At 45.7% G+C, this 19,636-nt stretch overlaps 1 protein-coding gene across 1 annotated transcript in view; it reads right to left on the bottom strand.

The window, feature by feature from the left end:
- The window catches only part of HHIPL1 (HHIP-like 1), a gene marked incomplete at its 5' end in the record, with an annotated part of 20,131 nt that extends 496 nt beyond the window's left edge, over window positions 1-19,635 (bottom strand). Inside the window, 9 exons of the mRNA XM_010584023.1 lie at window positions 1-118; window positions 2,742-2,824; window positions 4,670-4,751; window positions 7,821-7,966; window positions 8,838-8,964; window positions 10,913-11,241; window positions 11,522-11,665; window positions 13,953-14,599; window positions 19,438-19,635. The exon at window positions 1-118 is cut by the window's left edge and continues 496 nt beyond it. Of these exons, the coding sequence (XP_010582325.1) occupies window positions 1-118; window positions 2,742-2,824; window positions 4,670-4,751; window positions 7,821-7,966; window positions 8,838-8,964; window positions 10,913-11,241; window positions 11,522-11,665; window positions 13,953-14,599; window positions 19,438-19,635 (1,874 nt within the window). The remainder of the gene's footprint in view (window positions 119-2,741; window positions 2,825-4,669; window positions 4,752-7,820; window positions 7,967-8,837; window positions 8,965-10,912; window positions 11,242-11,521; window positions 11,666-13,952; window positions 14,600-19,437) is intronic.
- Between the last annotated feature and the right edge of the window lies 1 nt (window position 19,636).

The following is a 19,636-nucleotide window of genomic DNA, read 5'->3' as shown; positions in this document are numbered from 1 at the left end:
CGGCCCGCCCGGTCCGCAGCCGGCGCGCCGGGGCTTTCGGGGTCTGGCCGGCCTCCCCGGGGGGCCTCGGCCGTGGCCGTCGGCCGGGGACGCGGCGTTGGGGTTTTCACAATGAGCTCTGTTGGGGGAAAATCCCGGGAAACCATGAGTCCGTCATTCTGCGGGCGATATTTGGAGACATAAACTGTATGAAACCAGCGCTGAGTTTTGACTACTTCATTCCTTCGTTGGAATTCGCTTACTTGGTTCTGCTGAGAAGCGACAACGCTCCCGGTGAGCCGATACTCCCCCAGCGAAAAATGCCGGCTGCTTTTAGTTAGCAGAGAGGACTCCGGGGCTTAATGCCAACAAGTAAGCCTCTCCCAAGAAGGAAACTCCACGAAGTTTATTGGCAAAACTTCAGCCTGGCCATTAAAGGGTGGGCGCTGGTGTTGAACGGTCAGAAGAGGAGTTCCCCACCATACCCTTCTCCCCCGCTGAAAGCATTTTAAAGACAGGCACTGTTTCTGCTCTTCTCTTCATTACTAATGATTGGATTGTTACCAGAGCCCGAGCGCCGGCCTCCCCACTGGGCCAGATGCTTTATTCCGAGGAGCTGAAATCAGGAACATTCAAAATCAATTCTCTCTGGCAACTGGAATGTGCAAAAGGAACAGAGTTGCCAGGACAACACATAAAGCAGGATTTGGGGTTGGGTTTTTTCTTCCTTATGAAAAAAAAAGAAAAGAGCCTTGAATTCTGAAGAGCTGAAAATTCCTTGCCGTCACAGTTTCCAGGCACTACTGGACTTGCTTATTCACATGTGCTCTATTTTTAGCTTAAAAATAAGTTTTAGCCTGTCAGAAAGAAGCAATTCAGAATTGCTCACGGTAACAATCAACTGAGCTGGGACAGTGTCACAGATATTTGCAAAGACATCAGAACTTTTTGAATTATATCCTAGATTTATCCATTCTCATTCATCATTTGCTTTGTAGTACGGAGATGAGCTAAAATATGACTGTCTTATGTATACTTAATATCTACTGTCCCCAAAAGACAAACACTTGCAGCGGTCCAGTTCCTGCAAATAACGCTCTCTGGAAAGGAATTGTATTTATGGCATGAAAATATTTCCCTTCTTTGGAAGCTGAGGTTCTGAAGGCAAGAAATAGATGTGAAAGCTTTACCTGTGCACACCTCAGTTGCTAGAGCCTGACCTGGCGCAGCGCTTAAAAATCCTGGAATTCATATGTAGGACTGCATGAAAGCCAGTAGTCACCCGGGAGTGCTTTTCACCTCACTGAATCAAGTTGTTATTATATATTACTCTTTGTCAAGCTATTTGTTAAATACACTTCCAACAAATGCATGCATCCAGCTAATGCAAGCCGCATGCATTGGCAATTCTGTTACATTCACACTAAACACTAACCAAAACAGCAAAACATTTACAGCTACACATCCTTGTTTGCATGCTTCTGAATCGAAATTTTCATGTCTGGTTTTACCTAAAAGTGAATTTAGTTCTCGAGACACTTAGCAGAATCTCTCCCACCATTTCTAAGTTTTAATTTATGATGAAAACTACCTTGTAAACAACCCCAAAGATTTAGTTATACGTATAGTTGAAAAATCGGAACTTCGGACTTGCATGGAGAATAATGCATAAGCAGGAACAGAGACAAAACTGGTTGAACACGAACCAAGTTACCAATGTTTGGAAAGTGCATGCACAGCTTGCAAAGGAGAATGTTTCTGAAGACCTGCTGAGTGCTAAGGCATGTCAACAGTTAATAATTAGCCTTAGATCTTGTTCCACGTTAAAGACTCAATCTTGCAAGGTGCTGAGTGCCCTCATTCCTCCCTGAAGTCAAAGCTGTAGGAACTGTCAATGACCCAAATGCAGTGTAACATGATTAATGTAATGAAAAATTAAATGAAAGTATTCTGACATTAGGGTCAGTAATATTAACCTCATGAAAAAGTTGGTAGAGTACTGCTTAGGTACTGACACGTGTAAGCAAAATGCACAGAGGAAAAGAAAGGTGATGCTGCCTAATCTAATTTTGAGATCCTAATAGTGTATTTAGGTTTTTGCACTTAACATAAGTAGTACTTGGCTTGCTGCAGATTGAGCTACATCGTTGACTACTCCAGCTTTAGCAGTACAATACTTCATTCGGTATGAAGCAATCAAAAAGCCCTGAAGGGTTTGGATGAGCCAAAAGGTCACCTGTATGGCTGATCACACCGATTCTTTTGGGAGTGTTTTCTCATCCCACATTCTCTCACTTAAAACTAACAATGACTCAGCCCTCATCTTCCTCAATGAGCTATTTCCCAACCCTTTAGCCAGCATATTGTTCAGCTCCTGAAGTGCTCCTCACTACCTGAAGGCACTGCAAAAAGTCACTTATCACTGAAAAGCTCCACTGAGCACAGAATCTCAGTACAGAAACAGTTACCGGGAAACCAAGTTGGTGGTAATGAAACAGGTAGGATGTAGCATGGAAAAGGGAAAATGTACAAGGGCAGAAACTACAGGGAAGATTTCACACGGCCAGGAGAGGGGAAATATCTTATGCCTTATTTGAACCAACTCTTCAGATCCAGAACAGCTGGTAAGAATTAATTTTGAGGATACTCTGAACAGTGAAGTTCTGGGTGGTCTCCACACATACCGAGATAGCGCGAGCCTGGAGTTTGTATTTACTGCCAGCTAACATGCACCAATAATAAACAGCAACAGTGACACTTACTCTCCTTTGGCACAAACTGGATGCGCTTGCTTTTTACTTTCACTGGCGACGGCTCAACTCCGCATTTTCCTGGTGGTGCTCTCCTGCGAAAAAGGGACACATACAGTGCACAATTAATTCCTTTCCCCTGGCATCGTGAGTCTTTGCTTCCCATTGTTTTTCTATGAATGTAATGCTCATTGGGAAAAAAAAAAAGTCTGTTTAAATGATCCAAGTAATCTCTTACAGTAGAAAACATAATTAAACAAACATATCTCCGTTGATCAAAGCCCAAACATTCACGAGGCAGTGGAGTCCTCTGGCTGTGTTTTCATTTGCCATTGCTGAATCCATTAAGGAAATAAAACATTGGCAGGTTCAAGCATTACAGAAAGAGATTAATCAAACTGAAAATAAAAATTACAAAACTAGACAGTATATGTTGAACATCTGACATAAAGGTTATGTGTATGTAAGTTTTCAGGCTGTCTTCAGAGAGGCAAAGTAACACACTGTTATTCATACATAAAGCCCAAACAAAAGACTAACTACTACAAAAGTAGTACCAAAAATGCATTAGTTTCAAACAAGAGCTCTAAGTGTCTCCTGCAGAGGTTCCCTCTTAGTATGGCACATTATTTTGACACAAATTTGTTTGCCATGGAGGTATATCTCACTTCTGAGAAGTTACATCCATTTCATCATCACTTTTTCGTGTGACGCCTGTCTTGCTAATATGCACACTTCTTCAGAGATTATCAAACTGATTAAAAAATGCATGATGTTTGCATTTGGAGGGTATAACTTCTTTGTAATTAGGATTGTCTGCATTTGCATTTCTGTGGAAGGCAAAGAACTTCTCTCTCAACTACAGACACAGAGATGTTCCCTACTTTTATGAATTTTCCTGTGAGTTTCTTCTGTACTCTACACATGAAACTTCTTTTTAAACTTAAACCTAAGACTTGCTTTTGACTTCTGCTTTCTTTATTTTTGCAAAGATTGCGTAATACCAGCCTCTTAATACACAGTTTACAGGAACTCTTCCACTGTGTTAGATAATGGAAAATGCTCCTGACAGAGGAGAACCGGAGCGAAACACGTGGCAGCTCTGGGGGCTGTTTAACTTTGGGGTCCGGTTGCAACATAAAACCAGACAAGTGGTCTGGTTCAAAATGCTCAGATAGCTAAAGCTGTAAATTTAATCCGTTTAAAAAAAAATAAAAGCTACAAAAGCCTCACTCTACATGTCTGGCTGAAAGTACTCTGGCATTTAGCCAATAGCAGTAATGCTTAAAAAACAGGAAGATGGAAAAAACAGCTATAAGCCTTCCTATAAAACACAGCTATTCCCTGCCTTGCCCAGTCTCAGATACACGCATGTGGGATCCAGAAGGTGTAATAATGGTCTTATTTCCTTGTCCAAGCCATTTTCCTCTTTAAAACACAAAAAACCCCATACTTTTTGACATTAATTTCTGGTTTGCCCGAGGAAGCACTGCAGGTCATGCTGGGTCAGCTTCGGCTGCAGCTGCCTGGGCACAGGGCTCTTACAGGAGATGCAGCTGGCTACAAGGGATGGAAAGGAACTGAGGATAAACACCTTGAGAAAAAGTGCCTCCTTCTGGGCAGGAATCTAGAGAAACTTTGTTCAAGAAAGACAAGCCACCCATAAAATCCTCCTTTAGCTTTCTGGAACAAATCTCCCAAGCCACATAACACCAACAGGTCCCATAACAAACAAACTGGTTATCACCAGGCAGCGTAGACTCCGACGACTGCGGGAGAAAAGCAGACCCACAACGGGTTGCTCCAGGCTTCCCTTGATCAAGCTCCACAGAAGGGCCCAGTGTAGGAGAAGAGCTAGTTAGTCAGTCAGCATCATTCATCACATCCACACCCGGACACAGTGCACCACGCTTAGGCTTTGCAACAGGAACATCTCATACCTCGAGGTGTCCACCACTTTGTACACCACTCCATGGGGAGCCGTGGCACTTGGTACGCCGGTAGACATGAAGTAAAGTTCCCCTGGGAAAAAACAAAACACAGCCATGAAAACTCTCCGTGGAGCTCCTGTCCTGTACAGCACAAGGGCATTAACTCTGCATCACAGGTCAGAGAGCATCAGGAAACCCAGGACTGATATAGAGATCTGGTTATGGGAGGAAAAAATGCAGGTTTGTGTTTGGGTTTGTAAGGAGCGTTCATCTGCAGTCCAATGGCATAAAATACTCTTAGTGAGCGGGAGCTTTTACATATTGTCATGAAATACTCTTGACAAATTTCCACTGCATGTTCAGCTGCCCAGACTTTAGCTGTCATCTCAGTCTGATCTGTGTCCTTTAACTTCACTAATGCAAAACAGTCAAACCCTGAAACAAAATGAAAGGAAATTAAGACTGTTCACATCATCTTTTGCTCTTTTGGATGAAGCACTCGTTTGGGGTGAATTACAGAACAAGATTTTGCTTTTGCTTTCTCTAGCACACTCACAAAGTGAGTGAGAAAGGCACTGGGATTCTCTGTCAGGCCACATAGGAAAGGGTTTGACCTTCAGCCAGCCAACTTCCATCACCATGTATTTGACGTATTTTCTCTTAACTGCATTTCCATCCTCCTCCTGTTGTGCAGGGGAGGCCAGGATAAGCAGTCTGTCCAGCCCTCTCCTTTCTCTTTTGCCAGCTCAAATGCTTGAGTGGTGCAATGAAAAGGATCAGAGAGCTGATCTGGACGGAAAAATAAATGTGCAGTATTTCAAAAAGGAAAAAAAAAGGAAGAAAAAGAGACAATGGAGATCTTTTTAATAAGTAAGGCAGATTTCTTTGGGCATCCTATGGGTACCCCAAGGGGAAGAGGGGAAGGGAAGGGGTGGAGGGGGTCAGAGTGGGCAAAGGAAGGTGCAGGCCGTTGGTCGCAGCTTCTGCTGGCTGCTGAGCCTCCCTCCTCCTCCCTGCTCTCCTGCGCTGCTGCAGGCCAAGCTCCTCTGGATTCTCCCAGGGCAGACACCTCTGGCTGGTTTCTTTCTTTTTCTGGTGGGCTCCATTAACCACAGGCCAGAGGCAGCCTTGGTCCAAACAGGGATGGGAAACACCTGACACTGTGTTTTGCAGTGCAGTGATGTGTGCTTTACATCCCACCTCTTTCCTGGAAATTATCGGGTAGAATTATGGATGCTCAGGCCATGAAGCGCGCAGGCTATCACATGTGCACCCCACAGACATAGCGCAGGGCCTGGGATGTTCCCGACACGTTCAGCTGCCAGGGCATGGGCCTGCTGGCTTTATAACGGCTGTGCAATGAGCCAAAAATATAGGTGTTCCCACTGCATGAACACATCCACTGCACCAGCAAAATTAACATTCATCAGAGCAACAACCCCAAAAAAACGAACGCTTCTGTGAAGAAAAGCTTGTTAAAATAAACTGTGTGATGAACTTGTAAAAAACCTGATTCCCAGCACACCAAAAAGGTGCAAGAGAAGACTGTTCACTGCAGATAAAGCAACCTCACTACACTGTTACAAACAGATTTATTTCCATTGTAATAAAGCAAACACAAGGCAAATAACTACCTGAGAACAGACTCCAGCCCAAATTTCCACCCAGCTCTATTATACTTACGCAAAGTACGCGTGAAAAGCAGGGCAGAAGGGTGGCAGCGTTTCACCCCCCCTTCCCACAGACTCTGCCCACAGGCACAGGACGAGGGAGACACCCGCGCCCCACGTGCATGAGCAAGGGCTGCAATTAACAGCTCGATACTGCATTTGGCAGCCCTCTGAATTGGCATAAAGCTGATTGAAATTAAGTTATTCTGATTTTAGGGTAAGATATCCTTCTCGCCACAGCACTGCAAAACAGCTCTACCTCCCATGAACATTAACCATTAAAGAAAATGGATTTTAACTCAAAAAAAGATAAAATTCCAAAGTCAAACTTGCGAGCTAACACTTAATTTGGATGATTTGCATGTACATGATAAAATCTGCATTTATATGATATGCAACGGATGCTGCATTTGTGCAACATCCACACCTGACATAATCTGCAGGAAAAACAGATGTTTAAAAACTGTGCGTTCTAGAAGTGGGTGCTTGTGACCACGAGCCAGAACCTCCCCGCAATGGGGCAGAACACAAACCCCTGCATTGCTGAGTCGCACACGAGGCTAATTAACAATGGGGCTAAACATCGCAGGGCTCACCCGCTCCCTGTCCCCAGCCAGGGGCTGCATGCTCTGCCTGCCCCGCTGCAGGGCTGGGCAATTAACCATACCCTTGTATGAACAAAGGGCGTAACCACCAGCTTTCACGCCAGGACTCTTTATCTCCTCCTTTTCAAATCACAGCAGCTCCCTTCTAGAAAGCAAAATGTCTCCAATTTTGAAACACAGCTATGCAAAGCTCCACTGAGACTACATCCTTCAGTTCCATGCAAGGCAAAATCCCAGCTGGCACTAATAAAATATGGACTTAAGCAGCCTTTTGCCAATGCCTCACTCAAGACATAATGTAGGGCTTTCATTCTGCTTCACCTCAAGACGTACAAATATTCCAGGCCAGGATGAGCAGGTTCATAAATACTGTTCATTACATCTGCTTCCCTGTATCCATTAATAACGCCCAAAGCCTTCTTGACTAGCCAAGAGCGTAGACTTGCTCTCACTTGGGTATCACCTTCTCAGCTTCTCAGGGCCTGCATTCCCCATGGTGTGGCATCGTGAAGAATGAGGTTTGTTTTCTAAGCTGTGCTTTACTGTATTTGCCCCCCGCTGTTCCCCATCCCTCTGGAAAGTAAGTGTGTGGGCAGCAGCACACCAGCACACCCAGACTCAGTCCTGCAGGGAACTGCCTCTCTAATTACCCCTGCAGGCACTGTGTGGCACGCTGGCCTCAAAATTAGGATTGTAACTTTGGCTTGATATTTGGGAGATGCTGGGAATCTCACCCAGCGGCATTTTAAAGACTGAGAGACTCACGCTCTGCCTCCCCACCACTCGCTGCCTCCCAGGAGCCCTCTCTAACCCCTTCTCTGGTGTTTTACTCTGAGGAGAAACCACAAGCATGCCATTCAGTGTGACATAAAGTTAAAAGATTACCTGCTTCATCTTCAGCAAAGGAGATGATGTATTGGTAATAGTTATTGATAAGCCCAGGGAACATGCACGTTTGTCCTGTTCCCATGCAAATTTCACTGTACTGCCACTCTCCAGTAGCATGATCCTCCTTCAGAGACATCAGGCGTCTGCAAGGCAAAAGAACACTTGCACAACACAACCAAGGAGACAATTTATGAACATTAATGAGGAAAGGATGTTTAATGCTTCCTACCCACACTAGCTGCAATAGGACTGCAGTGCCTCTGAAAAATGACGGATTGTTAATATTAAACAAATATATGCCCCCGCAACACCTTGTCTTTCAAGGGCAACACAAGCACATGAAAAAACAATAGTGGAGGGTTTAAGGGATATCAGACTATTTGCGGGGGGACCCTGCGAGAGACGCAGAGCACCTGGCTTCACTGCAGCTCTGTGGCCTCTCTCCCGCACCCAGGAGCAGTGCATCAGCTGGGGCAGGCGGTGCAGGGGCTGCGCGCGAGAGGCCTGGGAGATGCAGACGCAGCAAAGGCAGAGGAGGTGGGGGGAAAACAAAGCAGTCTCATGCCTGCCTCACCACAGGTTTGAAGCAGACTCACTGCTGGACAATTTTTTTTTTCTTTCAATATCTTCAGTGTCTGGAAACATTGCACCAGAGCGTTGGGGGTTTTTTAGGATGTATTGAAATGCTTTTTTACACCACTTCCAGGGCTTTAAATGAACATCATATCATAGCCCCTTTGTTTGTACTGGCACAATATGAATCAGCAACATCAAGGGCTGCTGGAATGCAAACATTGCATTCCTGCACAGCACCATGGAATAAGGTTATATAAAACATGCCACGTGAGCTCTCTGTAATGAGCAGTCAGGCTTTGCCCAGTACTTGCAACCAGCAAGGAGCAGCATGTCCTCAGTTGTTAGACTGCATGAGCACTTGCAGGCAGGTATAGAATCGCTGGAGGACTTTGGCTGGGGGTACAGCTTAATGCGTATCTATCTGAAGTATTTACTTACCCACTCATAAAATCACCAAATATGTACAGGCCATTCAAGTTCGGAGACTCACAACCCCGATAGACATAGCCTCCCGTAACAGATTTCCCCATTTGGTGCGGATACGCGTAAATTGGAAGCACGTCATCTGTGGGGGAGAAAAGATCTGTGACTTGCCTTGTTTTAAACATGATGCAGAATAGCTGTTTAGCTAGATAGTTCTGAGACTAGCAGGATACAATCAGGTTCACTTGAGCATCTTCTAATTAAATGAAGTGCCAATGGAGTAATTTAGTTTGATTGTCACCTTTTCAGAACCATGTTTGATAGCCCTGCCTAGCTGGCTGTTCTAACCAAAGACAAGCTAGCTCAGGCAGACTGGTCAGTGTTTCCCTTGCAATATAAGCTGAATCCCTGATAAGCCTGAGTGCTCTCTATCACCCAGACACCTCACCATCCTCCGGAGCCCTTCTCCTCCTGCCACAACCCAGCTCTGTTAGAGCCGCTTCTGGCCCATTTCCACACAGCCTGGCTGGTTTTGATGTGAATTCGCAGGTTCCTCTTAGAGTCGCTGCACCCATGCAGGAGATGTTTGTCCAATGCAGCTTTGTTTCGGTGGTGAAAGGGAAAAAAGAGACAGGTAACTCCAGACTGCAGGCACTGATGAAAAGATATGTCAGATGTCAGCACGAATAGCTTCTGTTTCTCTGAGACAGGGGAGCTTAACCTGAAAGGGCCATCAAATATTTATGGTGTGGCACAGGCAAGATGTAGTACTGGCATATTCATTTAAAATATAAGTTAAAACACAAGACAGAGGCAAAACAGAGGGAGATGCCCTGATTTTGAGGGTCTCCACTAGACACTTCCTCCCCTTTCTTTTGAAACTCCTGTGTCACAGGTATCTTCTTGTGGTAACCACCCCTCCTCCTCCTCACAGCCTTTCTCCCTGCCCATGTAGCAGATGCCTCAAGTAGCAAACCCGGCAGCTCTGCCAGTGAGGAACTTGCACCAGGGTCATTTCATCTAAAGCAGGCTTTTTCTACACTCCAGCTGCACTTATCATTTTAAAGGGGCTGTGACATTTTACTGTTCTAACAAAAGGGTCTCTAAAGGCATCAGAAATTGTTCTGAATCCCTGGGGACCTCAGTAAAGTGCCTGCCATGAACGCTCATGCAGGCGCTGTCACACAGGAGACCACTAAACGGGCTCTCTGACAACTGCTTCAGCAAAGGGAGTGCAAAAAATCTGCTCCCTGCTCTTGAAATTTTTATAAAGAACGCTTAATCACTACCACTGTACTTGTAGCTAAGTTAATAAAAGGAAGGAAGTTAAACTAAGTTAATAAAAGGAACGAAGTTAAACACCACATAGCATGTAGAAGAGAAAAAAATCAGAATCTCAGCTAGTGCAAATCAGTGCCAGCCCACTGCCCCCCTGCATCTCTGGGGAGATGCTCCAGCACAAGATGTGGTCCACATCAGACCTTGCAACACAATACACTCTGACTTCACAAGTGCACTGGAATTTAGCCAGCCAGCAAATACCCTGAATCCAGGTTTGAAAAAAAAATAAAAAATTAGGGTTTCCCTTTTTGGCATAGCTAAAAGAAACAAAAATACTCTGTACATCCAGTTACCCGCAAAGCAGGCAGTGTGCATACTGGGTGACCAGCTTACACAATATGTCTCTTTCTTTTTTTTTAAAATAAGGACACTACTTGTGAGTTATGGAGAAAAATACAATTGCTCCAAATTTTTCTTTCCTCTGCAGAAAAGCTTATTTTATGTGAAAAAGATGAAATTGTCTCCCTAAATCACAGAATCACCAAGCAATTTGAAAACCAACACAGATCGCCTAGAAAAACAACAGCTAGCATGTTTCATTTTGCTCCTAACTCAAAAATGGTACCACTTGGACTTTCAATATTTATTCCCAAGTCAGTTCTCTTCTAGACTAAAACAGTATAGATTTCCATCTCAAAAATGTATGTTTTCCACCAGGCAGCCAAGCTTTGAAGGCAGGAATTAAAAATGATGGTGCAGAAAACCACACAGTGGGAGACGCAGGCAATTTAGAGAGCACATCTATTTACCCATTGAAGAATTGGCGCAAAGTTTTTTATCGTAACAGCTGAACCCTTCCCTTGCCCTCCAGCCGTAATTTTTCCCTTTCTCGACGATGTCGATTTCTTCGTATTTATTCTGCCCCACGTCTCCGCAGAAGAGCCGCCCTTTCCCTTCCTTGGTGTGAGGTTCGCCCCTATCGAAAGAGCAGCGCCACATATTTCTCACTCCGTACGCATAGATTTCAGGGCGAGCCTTAGGGTCATTAAGAAAAGGGTTGTCGGGAGGGATTCGGTACAGAGGCCCGCGGTCGTTGTTGTTCACATCGATCCGCAGCACCTTGCCCAGCAGGGTTGATCTGTATTGGGAAAAGAAAGGAAAGAAAAAAAAAAAAGAAATAAAACTAGACCTTGGTTAAACATCAGAGATAGGGTTTTTGGAAAAGTCTAGGGTTTCATTCTTTCTGTTTTGGAAAAGACAAGTCTTTCAATATCTCTGAAAAAACAACCATTTCAAGATGATTTCATTTGCCTCGGGCCACCGAACAGCCTTCAGGTGGCACTGACTTCCCACAGCCCGCTGCCCCGCAGACACATGCTGGTGGCTTGGAGCTGCCGTAGGGAAGGGTTCGCTCTTACTTGTTCTGGGCATTTCCAAAGGTCCCAAAAGGATCCCCAGCCATGCCTCCATCTCCAGTAAATATATAGAGATACCCATCATCTCCAAAGAGCAGCTCTCCTCCGTTATGGTTGGAAGCGGGTTCTTCTATTTCCAGGATCACCCTAAGGAAAAACAGGGAGGAGGCATTACCTGCTGCACAAGCCCTAAGCAAAGGGCAGAGCAACGTCACACCAACGTTGCCCTTGACACATGGAAATGGCGACAGAACAGGTTTGATGCAAATTTCTCCATATCCATGTCACTGAATTTTACTCGGGCATAGCTGATTTTCTAACTTTAAATAATTCCAACACATTTTCCAGATTACAGAAATGCCAAATTGTGTAATAAGGAAAATCTGGGAAACCACATAACAGAATATACTTTTAATTAATTGTACTTTTCCTCTGATTGTTCCTTCCTCCTTGCTAAACTTTTTTTTTTTTAAGAAAAAGGCATCTCAGCTTAAATCCAACTGTAAACTGCAAGAGAAAGGACTCCAGTCCATCTGTGCATCTGTACAGCATTTGGCACAATTCTGACAGGCACTTTCAAGGTGAACCTAAAACTTTTCAAACATTAAGTAATAGTTAAATTCTTAAAGAGAGAAGAATCCTTAAATGATAATTACATAGACAGGACTTTACAAGCTTAAAGAGTGGTTAAAAGCAGCCCCACCAACAAATTAGCATTTTGACAAAGGTTATTCAAAGCAGTACCAACAACCTCTACCTTAATTTGAAAACCTAACTCTCTCTTGCTTTTATCTGTTTATTGTAGGCACCTGGCATCCCTTTCATAGTAAGGAAAGGGTGAAATATATAAAAGTATAACTTTATAGAAAGGTAAAGCCACAAATACATGCAGTGGAGGTTCCCAGGTATAATAATTGAAGTTTATTTTAATCCAGCTTCTAAAAAAGTCCAGATTTCATGCTGACAGTGCCTCTTAACAGCTGCAAAACTAAATGATAATAATCACTTATACCACCTCATTTTTAGCAAGTTATTTTCCCTTCTGAAAGTACTGATAGTTTGTGATCAGACTGTAAATTGTGGGAAGGAACACAACTATGTAATTATTCTGTCACCTGCTGCTAAATGTCACCACCTCCGACATACGGTAACTGTGCACCAACGCACAGACTCCAGGCAGCAGAAGGAGCGAGGGAGGATCCTGTACGGACCCAAAGGTGAATCCTCCTCAACCTCCCAAAGAAGATGCAAGAAAACAAAACACACTGAGCAAAAATCTGCAGGCAAACAGACATACGCCCTCCTGCTAAGGCAATGCACACCATGTGTCGGCTGAAGTTGCCTCTTGGGCAGCATCTCAGGATGAAGTCAGTGGGAGCCGTGCCTACACAAGCACAACAGGACCACAACTTTGTTTTCTTAAGCTTTGGCCGTACTAACCATCAGCTAAATAAGCACAGAAAATGTTACAAGCATAGAGCCTGAGGATTTTTAAAGGAGAGAGCTGGTGGGCCTTAACATCTGCAGGTTTAAGCTCCTGACTTGCTTTCCTGAGGACCACCTGTCATCTACAGTGCTGCTTACACTGAATCGCTGTCATTGCTTTGTAAACCAGCATCCCCTTTCTATCATGACGCTATGTGCATTTTTGAGCTGAAATCATCCACTGCTGAGTATTTGCAAAGCCCTAATATAACCCTTGTAACAAAGCAAAAATCTTAAAATTAATAATATTCAAGGGTCTCTTAAACCAGTGGTTCTATTACATGGTTCTGCACCAGGTTATAACTCTATAGACTGTCTCCACAAACAAACCTCTAATTATCTGTGCATATTAATGTGGATCAACTGCAGGATCAGACTCAAATAAATGAAATTTCCAGTCAAAATGCACTCAGTAATAGCATAGTGGTTTGCATTTTATTTAATTTGTTATTAAATTTGTAATATCACAGGGTTGAGCTCTCATTCAGATAAAGAAATGTGGGACCAAATCCATCTTTGGTTCAGTATCACTGAGTTTGTTTATACTGATTTTGGAAACCTTTGGCTTTGGAATGAATTTCACTCATGCTTTGCAGAAGTCTATTTTAAAGGGTAATTATTACAATACCAAAAAAAGAACCAACCAAAAAAAACCCCCCAAAACATTAACTGTAAATAATGTTTAATCAATGTTCAGTTAAATCTTCTGACATACCAGAACTGAGAAATGTAAATCTTTTAGCCCTAAGCACTTGCAGTTCATCCACAGAGGTCACGCGTGTTGCCTATCTCAATATGCTAGACACGGACTTGCACTAACATGCTAGCACACTGGCATGCAAGAAGAATATTAAGCTAAATAGGTCTCATCCACTAATAGCCTTTAAAAATGCACAAGCTACGCTCTGAGATCGTAAATACATTTGCCAGAGAAACGCGTGTACAATACCTTTCAGAACCATGGTCCAAAGCATTCATGTCAGCAGGAGAAATTCTGAACTCACTGATTCGGATTCTCTCTTCATAACGAACTTCAACTGAATAGTAGACATACACTTTACCGTTAAATTTGAATTTAGGATGGAAGACAATACCTAGAAACCCTCTCTCATCTCCTTCCCAAGGTGAGGTAAGCACGGCTTCGCTGATGTTCAGAAACGGCTTTTCAAGCCTGGATCGATCGGGGAGGTAGGTCCACACCAGGCCAACCTGCTCCGCAATGAAGAACCTGTGAGTGCCATCGTTGGCGTGCACCATCGCAACGGGATTGCGCAGCCCGTTGGCGACCTCCACGAGGCAGAGCTGGAGACAGCCCTCCGCATCAGCGGTCACTAACCCCAGGTTTTGGTTAAGGTTCTGGTTAGCCAGCAGGTGTGGAAAGCAGTAGTCTGTGTCCTCCAAGGACAGGTAGTGGCAGAATTTTGCCATGTTGTTCTCCAGTGCAATTAACTCCTGGTCTTCAGACAGATAGCGAAAAATGGAGCGGCATTTTTGCCACACTTGCAGGCAATAGTCTTGGCAAAGTCCTGGTATCGTCCGCACGGGGGTGGAGGGATCCTCGGCGTCGTACAAGTGAGCTGCATATGGAGAGCATTCCTAGAGGGAGAGAGAAAAAGCCTCAAGCCATTTCTTGGATCAGATTTGAAACAGCTGAGCAGCAATATTAATTGGAGAAGCTTCACCTTAATTGTAACATATGTTGTGGTTTATTCTGAAGATATATTAACAGAGGAAAAGATTTTAGAAAGTTGGTTTATCTCAGCATTCACGGAAATGATCTTCAATGTTCCTGGTGAAAGCTGGCTTCCTCATGCTGTTATTCATTTATTCCAACCGTAGCACTAACTCAAGGAAACCAGCAATGACACGTATCTTGCTACATCACCCTAGTAGACTGTACTGGGGAAAAAAGACTTTTCTGTCTTGGATGCTCTGACTTTATCTATGAAATAATGAGCAGATTCATCACAGGACAGAAGCGAACCCAAAGAGTTAGCTGAGAAGGTTGAGGTCCTGCATCTCCAGGCTGAGGAGGGAATGGGAAAGGTCGTCAGGGCCAAAGCCTGCAATTTTCATACCTCATTATCTGATAATCCAGACATGCACCTCAAACACAGATGTGATTTACAGGTTGGAAGGAGCAGGATGAGAAAGTGTAGGAGGAAAGGAGAAGGACACCCATCCTCAGTACCGCACAGTGCACCCAGCCCTGGGATGCTATCACTGCATACACCATCTTCGCTCCGGTCCAGCTGCCTTTGCTGGTGGATCCTTGCCTACAGACAGTTTATATACCTGACTAGGAGTGGTGAAACCTATCTCATGATCATGACACTGGTCACCAAGTTCTGCGGAGGATGCTCAGGCTACAGGATTTCAGACAGTGAGCACCAAACGGCCATAATCCAGGCAAGGTCCACTGGGAGTGGCTGCAGCACAACCCTCGTTTCTGGAAGGTGCAGCCTCGGAAATCTACCTAAAGACTGAATCAAGTTCACATAGTTCATTGTATTCTGCACTACGAGAACTCTGACAGGCACGTTTTCCTTATGTAAAAAGCCACTGCAATCCAGTAAAACTGTCTGTAAATTACAAACTGACCAAAGTGGCTCAGTTCTGCTTTGCAGTGGCTTTTCCTTGAAATAAACACAAAATGTTTTCCAGTTGTAATGCATCTTTCCGACAAGCATCTCAAAAGTGCTCTCCAAATAACGTAACGTGAGTCAGTGGAGGCTCAGTTATTTTCACAGGGCAGATAAATAACTGAGGCAAGAAAGGTAGAAAGAGAAACTATCCTTCTTGAATAAATTCTGCATTTTTTAATTCCTAGATGGCATTTCTTCCAAGCAAAACCAGGTTAGTTAAAACAAAAATACAGGGAGCTGTTTCTAGGTCTATAGGGAGCTATTTCTTAATGCAGATTACAGCAGTATTCAATAGCTGAAAAGATATAACATCTGAGATACTGAAGTATTTAAATTAGCTGATAAGTACACACAATATTTAATTTTTATTTTATTTTCCATTACATACCATAATAAACTGAGAGGCCATAAAACAGATCATTAGCGTACAATAAGCTTTCCTCCTGGAATGTCAAGCCATTCATTGCAAAATGAAGGTTATTATGCCTTCAAATGAGTAGCAATTAATGTGATAAAAAGGAGATTGCGCGTGACACAAAACACTGAAATTACACGGGCAGACTGGGTAAGGCACTCGGTTACACGAGGTGCGCCAGGGACAGAAAGAGCCAGAGTGTTTGCCGATGCAGTTGTTATGACTGAAAATTTGGCCTTAGAAGACAAACTGAAATGAGACAGAAAGGGAATTTGAAGGCAGGGCTGGATGGGAGCTCAGTCTGTCGCTGCCTGCGGAGGTTTCACATTCAGAGAGGGGAGGCCCACCACCTGAGTACCAGGCTGTGTCTGCTTCTCTGAAAGCCTCTTTCAAAGCAAGCAGTGATCTTATGCATTATAAAGCAACGTCCTGGCCTCAGCATCGGAATTAAAAATAGCACAGAGGTATGGTTTCCCTGTCCCTTTGCCGCTGCGGGCTGCTCACCCCGGCCTCAGGTGTGTCTGAACAGCAGCTGTGGATGGCCCCTTCACTCACAGATGGCATCACACTGGCGATCATGTACAGAGATCTAGCACTAGCCAGACAGTACCCGAGCATGTGTCTAGGGTATTTTCCAGACACATGTGGAATATTTTCCAACTTTTATTCCACAAGAGATGGAGCCTGATGCCTGATCCTGAATTTATCTGCTTCTGAATCAAATGCTGTGGTCCTTCACCCTTCGCATTGTCTTGTCACATTCACTAAGTCAAAACACCATGAAACTCGACACTTGGTTACAGCCCAGTATCACTAATAGATCTAAATTCTCATTTCCAAATGACATGGTCTGTTCCTTCATTTTAAACTGTGACGTGGTCCCAAGACCAAGGAAACTAACGGGCAGGCGATCAGTGACTTCAGTAGGGCTGGAACAAGCTCGCACCATGAAAAAAACCCATCAGAAAATAAACCAAGTAACATTAAGACAAGTTAGCCAAATCTATCCCATCTGTTCCCGGAATTCAGTGGCAGCTACTTATCTGAGGAATTGCAACAGTCTGAATGTGGACGAACACCCACATCAAACAACGGCTTATTTACTGCTGCTATCAGGAGGAAGCAACAGGATTCTTCAGGAAACCATCTAACTTTCACGTAATCCCTGACATTCCCTGTCCACCTCCATCTGGAAACTCAAGCCTTTAAGCAAGCTGTTCCCCGAGAGGCAGAACGAGGCATCTGCTCTCCCGCAGTCTGAGTCCTGTATCCCACCGCACAATAATCCACACCCACACACGTCCCCTGAGATCTCCTGCCCCCGTCGAATTCCCCCTGGGTGTTGAGGCTGTGGGGCAGGCAGGGCGATGGCCCGCCGCAGCCCTCCTCTCCCCCACGGCCACAGGCGTCCTCTCAGCCTGCTTCTGGGTGGGGGGAGACCCTGTTTTGGGGCTGGGGGATCATGGGCAGCACTGAGGGGAGGATGTTTCTGCTCTTCCACTTGCCCCTCCACAAGCCACAGAAACAGCACCGTGTAGCAAATCACAATTTAAGAGAAGGTAGGGATCCTCACCGCAAGAACAAGTTGAGACACTTGTCAAAATAATTTTATCACATTTGAGAGAAATCACAAATTGTGAGCAGAAAGAGACAGAAGTGTGCTGAATAAGTCACGGAAACCCACTAATTAATTCAGGTCTAAGATATAAATTGTATATGAAATGAACGAATGGAAGCAGAGTGTTCTGGAGTGTTTGCAAAGCCTGAACTTCCATTTCGTGCTTGTGAGGCCAGAGGTGGTGGTTTGTAGCCGCATCTGGGCTGGTGATGCACTGAGCTCATCAGAACATTTCAGTGAATCATTTTTCCCACATTGAAATATTTCACTGCTTCTGAACAAATTTTCAACGGTTGGGTTTCTGATGTATGCAGGAGACTTACTTAGTCGCTTCCAGAGGCAGAAGAAGGGCTTAGCAGGCGCTGCTAACTGGTTTCCTATCTGCAAATGGACTTTTGGACACCACTTGTTTCAGGAATATATTCAAAGGTTTTTTGCTTCCAGTACAATGTGAGAGGAAATAAAAGTCAAATCTCTAGAAGCTGATGTGGAAAAGGGTTGTCTTTCTCTTCACGCTTTCAGGAACACAAGAGGTACCCTGCAAAATGCTAAGAGCAGGATTTCTGAAAAGCCACTTTGATCCCATCTGAGCACAGCAGACGAGACTCCACTGTCTGAATTAATTTAAGATTTACACTTGCACAGCACAGAGCTGCCACTGCTGTGTCTCAGGGGCATTTTCATACATACGAGGCCACCGCTGATGATAGGGTCAGATGCTTTGCTCTGCACAGACCGTGATCATCCTGTTATCATATCTGGCCACAGAACATCAAACCTCAGTGGAAATTTCCCCCGTGCAGGATGGCCACCACGGAGGTTTCTAGGCCACATCCTCGGGCGTTACTCGGCACCCATCATCAGGACTGTTAGCACCTGGCACACGCTAAAAGCATCTCAGGATGCTGTAACCCGGTACAGAAAAACACCTGATCCCAGGAGCTGGGCATAACAAGGAGCATGTTTTGCTCAGGCAGGTCCCCTCCTGGGGGTCTTCACCAGGTCCAGCGATCTAACCCTGGGAGGGTGAGGGCAGTCTGCAAATTTTAACTGCCCGCATACCCACCTCACAAATGAAAGCAGAGCAACATCCCTACTTCTCTTTCAGACACCTGCCGAAGGACAAGAAGTCCGCTGGGACACCTGATGTCGGACAGTCGCTCCTGGCGGTGCCTGGGAGCACTTGCCTAGGCTGCTGCACTGATCCCTGGTGCAGCCGTACGTGGGCCAAAGCACCCGTGCCTGGGCGCAGGCACTAATGCCACGGCTGGCGCACCCGTGGGGTGGTCCCCGTACCCCCGTCTGGGCAGGGCACTGCTGCCACGGCTCGCGCACCCCTGGGTTGTGCAAAGCACCCGTGCCTGTGCTGATGCAGCCCTGCACGGGTGGATGCAGGCGTTCCCGGGCTGCCGTGCCCACGTCCTGGCTCACGCAGCCCTGTGAGGTCCAAAGTACCTGTGCCTGGACCAGTGCAGCCCCCCTGGACCAACGCACCCGTGCCTGGGCTGCGGCACCCATACCTGGGCTTGATGCAGCCCTGCATGGGTGGGTGCACCCACGCCTGGGCCAAAGCGCCGTGACGGGGCTGAAGCGCCCACGCCTGGGCCAGAGCACCCTGCGTGACCAAAGCACGGTGCAGGGGCTGAATCCCCCTGTGCGGCGGAAGCCCCCGGCGCAGCGGGAGCCCCGTGCGGTAGGCGGGCCGTGCCGTGCCATGCCGTGCCGTGCCGGGCCGTGCCGTGCCGCGCCGCCTCACCTGGCAGAGCAGGTCCTGCAGGTGGCCGGCGCAGGCGGCGTAGGTGGGCCCGTCGAGGCGGGCGCTGAGGCGGTAGAAGCGCTGGAGCAGGGCGCGGTCGCGGCGCGGGTCGCAGCAGCCGAAGGCGGCGTAGCGGCGGCAGAAGGCGAGGCCCCGCGGCGGCCGGAACGGCGGCTTGAAGTCCAGGCACTGCGGGTGC

The sequence above is a fragment of the Haliaeetus leucocephalus genome, unplaced genomic scaffold (assembly GCF_000737465.1).
Source record: "Haliaeetus leucocephalus isolate CR32 unplaced genomic scaffold, Haliaeetus_leucocephalus-4.0 Scaffold932, whole genome shotgun sequence".
NCBI lineage: Eukaryota > Metazoa > Chordata > Aves > Accipitriformes > Accipitridae > Haliaeetus > Haliaeetus leucocephalus.
The sequence above is the reverse complement of the archived record's forward strand: the minus strand, read 5'-3'. Positions and strand labels throughout refer to the sequence as shown.